Genomic DNA, 7,183 nt, shown 5'->3' with positions numbered 1-7,183 from the left:
ACACACACACACACACACACACACACACACACACACACACACATATATATATATATATATCTTAGCCAAAAGGATTCAGGGAGAGTGGAAGAGCTGTTTTAACAAAACATAGCAGCTGAGCATATGTTTTGTTAAAAGAATGAAAAAACAATTTTCCCTCAGGCCCTCCATTATCCATTCCCATTAAAAAAAACACTGTGCATCATGTACTGTGCTAAGTATACATTGATAAATGGAGGTTTGCTTCAATTGGATGTAAGAATCGTTACTACTCATCTATGCCACTTCATTTTAAAGTAATGTTACAAATTCAAGACACATTTGGGAATTATGGAAGGGTGAGAGTAACTATACATCCAACATCCCACTAGGGTGTCTGCAAAATTCTCACTGAATTTAGATTTACATGAAGAGGAATTTCCCATGTGAAACAACTTTATAGAATGAGAGTGGTTCCTGCCCTCATGTTTCAAAACCCAGTGCTATGAAATTTAAAGAACCCAGGAGTCCATTGATGCTATGTCATGTTAACAAACTGAGACACCCTATCAGATGCTGGGAGTGACAAGTGTAGAACAAAGGTCCTTCAAATGAAAGTGGAATCCATTATGCAATTTACTTGTATAAATGGTTTTGCAAGTGACAAACTTGGTTTCCCTTTTTCTACAACTGTAGAAGACAATTTCATATTATTGGGGATGCAGTCTACTTTATCTGGCTATGTATCAGTTTGAGGAACATGTGGGTTATGGACCACATCAGCCCCCAAAACCATGAGATTCAGAGAAAGGCAGGATATAAATCCTTGAAATAAATAAAATTAATAGGGCTTACTTCCAGTTTTCCTCCTGTTTGAAAAGAATGCATCTTCTGAGCCTAAATTATCCCAGTAAGGTTCCAAAATATGATGAAAGTGCCCCCATGGCCTCTAGGAGACACAGGGTGGCTTTTTCTGTGCAAAACAACTACATGTGAATTTTGTGTGGAATATGTCCTGAATTGAGAATAGGCTTCAAAGACAATATTGTTTTAAATATTGCTTCTCAGTGTGAAGAAAATTGCTAAAATTATTCATTCCATCAAAAGAAAAATTACTGAAAAATCACATCCTTGCTTTTTAGTGGAAAATTTATTTTTAATAAGTGGGGATCAAGTGATGGAGCAGCCATACAAACTCCCATAAGGGGCCAATGTTGCTTCTCCAATTCCTGGCTGTTATCTATTCTATCTATCTATCTATCTATCTATCTATCTATCTATCTATCTATCTATCTATCTACAGTATCTATCTATCTATCTATCTATCTATCATCTCAGCTCATACTTTATTTCAGGCTATGAGTGAAAACCACAAGTCCTTAACATTATGTCAATTTTGAATTTGAATTGACATTATCACGTACCTATGGCATATATATGTCTGTCCTTAGCTTCCACTCCACTAAAAGCATCTGAGGAAGTAGACTGAAGTCTATGAAAGGTCATGCTGCCAACCTCTTTCTTCCAGTTAGTCTCAAAGGTGCTACAAGATCTCTCTACAATGTTGATCAACAGTAATCTGTGAGCCACAGTTCACCAAAATCCACTATTTGACAGTCATTAATCTGTGAACCACAGTTCACCAAAATCCACTATTCGTTGTTTAAAGTATGGGCATGGGGCTGGTATTCAACACTTTCTTCTTACCTGCTTCTTTATGTGCAAGGTGTCTTCCACTTTGTCCCTCAGCGCTTTCTGTTCCTGGCAATCTTGCTCTGCCTGGCCATGACTTGCTTTGTCTGCCTCCTGTGGGCTTGCTGGAAGCTTGACCAGTGATTTCTGTTCCAGGTTCTGTTTTGCCTGAGGAGCTTGGCTGCCATTGCTCCAACCACTCCTGGTCTCCTGAGTTTCTGAGGCAGGCAGTGCATCACTTATAGACTCCAGCTTCCTGACTATTTCAGGTTCCTCAGCAGCAGAATCTGAATCAGAAGCAAAAAGGGGAGGTAAGAAACCCGCATGGAGATGGGCAACAGAAACAGAGGAAAAAATGGCTCAGATCCAAAAAATAAATAATAGAGCACAAAGTCTGCCAATACATATTTAGCAAGTATTCCAAGCATTTCCTTAGGGGCTATCTCATATATAAATGACACTGTTCAGGAACAAGTCCTTCATACTATGTTCTCAATAATTACCATACCCTTCTAAGTTTACCTGCTGCTGCCACTTTGGACTCAGGCTTCTTTTCCTCCTTGATTCTGGTATGCTCTGACTTGGCACGGTCTTCTCCTTCTGTGGCTGTAGAAGCACCACTGTCCTGCCCCAAGAAAGAAGATTCTTGCAGGCTAGGAAAAGCAGGCTTATCTTTTGCTGGTGAGCGGCAGGGGGTGCTGTTGATACTGATGACAGCAGACACTCGAAGAGGTACAGAGACAGCAAAGGGCTCTGATATGTTCAAGGCTTTCCGTTGGTGCCGGGGAGAGGCTTCCAGGGGGAACAGAGTCCCATGGAATCCTGATTTGGTTGTCCCATCATTGGAAGTATAGAACACGCGACACATCTTTGGGGAGGTTTGCTCACTCTCAGGGTCTTCTATGGCCCGGAACACTTTCAACTGTTCTGGAAGTGGCCTCAGTTGGGGAGGTCGAGAAGCACTATTCTCTCCATTGTCCTCTGTCCCTCCCTCTGCTCCTTTCACATCACCCTTTGCATCCCATTCTATCTCCTGTTTGGTGACATCAGATGAGTTGTTTAGGCCTCCCATCCGTGGTTTCATCATTGGAACGAAAAACCCTCCAGCTATGACTGTATGCTTGAAATGGCCTTTCTCATCTTCTCCTAAGGAAAGAAATGAGTCAAGCTAGAGAACATTGCCAAAGGGACATGATACCCTGCTATTTTAATACATCTAGAGGAAAAAAGGGAAGAGCAACCAATTGGTATGATGCTCCCATGTGTTTCCCTCCCGCCCCAAAACCTTAAGTCAGAGACTCCTCTCTTCTAAAAGGTGACCAAACTTTATAATGATCTAATCAAATCCACACTCTTGGAATTTGCTATGGCTCCTGGTTTATTGTCTGGGGGCAATTCTGGCTGATTTCAAATGTCTCTGAAATGGCTTTTTATGTATCCTGGCTGGGGCATGATGCTTCTCATCAACATTTATAAATTATTTGCACAAATAAATACTTTGTATGATGGGGCATAGCAATTCTGTCAATGCAAAATAATTTCTGAATGATGCATGCATATAGAGCTGTAGAACCAACATGGTGTAGTGGATTATGTGTTGGACTACAACTCTAGAGAGCAGGGTTCAGTTCCCAATTCAGTCATGGAAACCTACTGTGTGAACGTGGGTAAGTCACACTCTCTCAGCTTCAGGGGAAGGTAATGGCAAACCACTTCTGAATAAATCTTGTCACCTTCACACTTTCACTAACCTCCACTTACTACCTCACAAACCTAGCCTTAAAAATGCATAGAGGAAAAGGGGAAGTGAGAAAAAAGATGCTTTTTTTCACTTCCACTTTTGTCTGTATATATTTTCATGGTCTGGTCTGCATAGTAATCCATCTGAACAGGTATATTAAAGTGACACAGAAACAAACCATTGGATGGCTTATGGTTGCAATCCAGTCCCTTGATTCTATGAGCAAAAATATACTGTGTGCACAGAAATATGTGTCTGTTCATAGAATCAAAAGGTTGGGAAGTCAAACAAATAACCCACTGTCTAAAAAAAGTGGTACACATATACAATAGGCCTGAAGTATCAGCAAGCTAGCTATCCACAGATTAAACCAGCCCCAGTTTGCCACCCCATATTATTCAATGTTGGTGAATGCTCCCAGGTGCACTGATGTGGACACACACACATCACTAGCGATTGAATAAAATGGGGTTTGAACATTCATGGTTTTCCTTATCTGTGGGGGCCCCCAGAACCAAATCCCCTGCAGAGGGGTAGGGTCCGCTATACATCAAAATATAAACCATATTATATAAATATAAATTTATGCTGATATATACAATATAAATCAACTACCCACAAAGACAGCTTCCACCACCACACATATACACACTTAGGTCTGAATCATGTTCTTAGCCCTGACTAGAGTTGACCCATTCAACCAATGAGAGTTACCTATGTGTTGACTCACCATTCAACACTAGGTCTATTCTAGTTGGAACTATCCAACAGGATGCCAGACCTAGTGAGGATATACTTTGACTGCCATTTTTAATATAAAACTGGCCAAGTCTCACCTTCTACTGGAATTGAACACAGTGAGTCCATGCTTTTAGCTGGTCGAATGGTCACTTTTTCTGGAGAAAGAAATGTTAAAAGGCACTTAGTTTAATGTGCTGTGGACTGGAAAGATTAAAGTGTAAGAGGGAAAGACAGTGTATTCTCTATCATCATGCATGGATGCAAGAGCTGGACAATAAATACAAAAGGAAGAAAATAAACTCATCTGAGATGTGATGCTGGAGAAGAGTACTGAGAATAACATGGACAACCAAGAAGAAAAACAAATGGGTTGTTGTTTCCATGGCTGAGTGGGGATTCTAACCCTGTTCTCCAGAGTTGTATCTCCTGGATAAAAATGAATTCCAGTATAATGTAGTGGTTTGAGCATTGGACTACAGCTCTGGAGAACACGGTCAGAATCCCCACTCAGCCATGGAAACCCATTGGGTGAACTTGGACAAGTCAGACACTCTCAGAAGAAGGTAAAGGCAAACCATCTGTGAACAAATCTTGCCAAGAAAACCCTGTGATAGTTCTCCTTGGGGTTGCCATCATCAGGAGACCTCCCATTTATATCTCTCTGCATTTTTTACTGGAGAAATATGACCTTATCTTTTATCACTAAAAGACAAAACAACAACAAATAGATGTATTCTTAGTAAGAGTGTTTTGGCAGACATTGTTGACCTCTGTCTGTGTTTGCACCCAGCTGCTCAGGAAGAAGCAAGTATTCCCACAATACAATGGGAAGCATTCACAGCAAGCAGCTTGTATGCTTTTAGCTATAACTGCTTTCCATTGTCCTTCTGGTGATACTCCACTATGACACAAGAGGTTAAATATGTGATCTCCCTCTTGCTCTCTTAAACAACCATTCAGGCTGCCACCAAATCCTTGTAACTTTATTAGTATATAAGGTATTTTGCACAATAGAACACTTCTTTACTACTCAAAGGAAGAGCAACAAAGCTGCACTAGTTTCATTGGCGGAGATCACAAATAGTCCTTACCAGATAGCTTCTGTCCTCGTACAAACACACTCCCATTTCGGCTCAGTTTAGTCTTGGCTTCTGAGCCAGACCGGCCCAGGTTGAATATTGATTTCCATGTCTTAGATTTGGTGGATAACTTTCTCCTGGAAAGAGAAATTTATAAGAGATCAATAAATGTAGCTCTGTTTAACTGCTATGGTGAAGAAGTTTATCATCCTAGTTTTTCTTATCCCCCTCTGTTTAAACGCATAGTTGATTGCCTTCAAAGGGTATTGTCAATTACATTCTTCCCTCAATATTTGCAGCTTTGATTTTTGCAGCTTTGATTATTCACAAATTTTATAAAATATTCTTTCTAGGAATATCTAGGTCCTCCAGTGCAACTCTATGGTCAACTTTAACCAAAAAATCACACTGAAGGACCTGGAGATTCCCGGAGAGAATATTCCACTAGGCATTTGTAGCTCCTCCAGTGCACTTCTATGGTCAGTGTCTGGCAGATGTTGACCACAGTTGCACAGGAGGACCTAGAAGTTCCTACAGAAGTCTTCTCTTAGGTAAAAATATAGTATTTTTGTTATTTGTGGTTTTCTGTCACATTCTTGGGGGTCCTGTGCTCCTAACCTGAGTAAATGTGGAGGGACGAGTGTACAAGATTCTGTCCTCCTAAAGCCTGGCTGTTGAGCTGTGTAACATGGGGTGGGTAACATGCAGCTCATAGGACCATGTATGGTCTCTAATTTACCTTTGCAAGACTGATTCTTCTCCATATGTCTCTGACAGTCTAGCTACAAAAAGCGGAACCTACTAGAACCCACCAGGAATGGGGATTCTCCTCTTTTAAAATGGCTTGCTTTAAGCATTGGATATGAACTTCCAGTCATTTCTTGTTCTCAGGGGAGGGGGATTAACTCATATTTTGGGGGATGTTTCCCTAGAAGTCAAAATTGCCCCCTGGATCCACCAAAATTTCCTTTCCCTGTTGTATAAGGTTTAAGGTTTTTCTCATGACGAGATTGTCTAGTTGTGTTTGATGTTAGGGGGCGGTGCTCATCTCTATTACTAAGCTAAAGAGTCAGAGTTGACAAAGATGACTCTGTGATCATGTGCCAGTATGACTGCACAGAACGTTGTTACCTTCCCACCGAAGTGATACCTATTTATCTACTTGCACTTTTATATGCTTTCAAACTGCTAGGTTGGCAGAAGCTGGGACTCGTGATGGGAGCTCACTCCAGAGATTTGCACATGGGCAAAGGATAGGGATTACTCCTCCATTCCTATCCCATCCTTAACCCATCTGTGACTGGATTGGAGCAAAAGGCTTCAAATTGTAGCATCAATCCCACCATTAACCTGTCGTTAAAGCAGCATTGCATTAAGGTGAACCTCCGTTAATGCAAAATGCCAGCCAATGTCGCTTTAATGACAGGTTAATGGAGAGATAATGATGGGATCTGTGCTACTTCATCTGAAAGCCTTTCACATGATCGTCATCATTCACACTTCCCAACCAGGTTAAGCACAAATCCATCTGAAAGTCCTTGTTGCAATGATGGGGGAAGGATGGGAACATGACAGGAAAGGGACAAGACGTCCCTTGTCTGATAATCCCCTTTGTTAAATGGCAGTTGGGACGTGACCTGCCGACCTGCCAGTCTTGCAATTGTCATATAGAGAAAGGCAAAATCAAAGGACAGATTATTTTTAGTTAAATGTTTGCCTTTACTATTACAGGGAGATGCCCTATTCCCATCAGAAGGCAGGTATAGGTCTGTATATTGTACAAAATCAAAGAGTCTGTATATTGTACAAAGTTTGCTGTGGCTCCAAGATTCAAGTTTTCAATAGGTAACAGTGTTGGATCTGGAATGTGCCTTCTGTAGAGAGAAGGGCTGCATTCACATAAAGTGTCTCTGACTGATTTTCACAGGTTCCTTCAGCCTCCCCCCACCCC

The 7,183-nt window shown here is 41.1% G+C and overlaps 1 protein-coding gene across 1 annotated transcript in view; it reads right to left on the bottom strand.

The window, feature by feature from the left end:
* ARHGAP31 (Rho GTPase activating protein 31) overlaps window positions 1-7,183 on the bottom strand; it is a 119,028-nt gene that overhangs the window by 3,533 nt on the left and 108,312 nt on the right. Inside the window, exons 8-11 of the mRNA XM_042459746.1 lie at window positions 5,245-5,369; window positions 4,249-4,308; window positions 2,194-2,817; window positions 1,687-1,958 (exon numbers count right to left, since the gene is read on the bottom strand). Of these exons, the coding sequence (XP_042315680.1) occupies window positions 1,687-1,958; window positions 2,194-2,817; window positions 4,249-4,308; window positions 5,245-5,369 (1,081 nt within the window). The remainder of the gene's footprint in view (window positions 1-1,686; window positions 1,959-2,193; window positions 2,818-4,248; window positions 4,309-5,244; window positions 5,370-7,183) is intronic.

Source organism: Sceloporus undulatus, chromosome 3, assembly GCF_019175285.1.
Source record: "Sceloporus undulatus isolate JIND9_A2432 ecotype Alabama chromosome 3, SceUnd_v1.1, whole genome shotgun sequence".
NCBI lineage: Eukaryota > Metazoa > Chordata > Lepidosauria > Squamata > Phrynosomatidae > Sceloporus > Sceloporus undulatus.
This window is presented reverse-complemented; position numbering and strand designations above follow the sequence as displayed.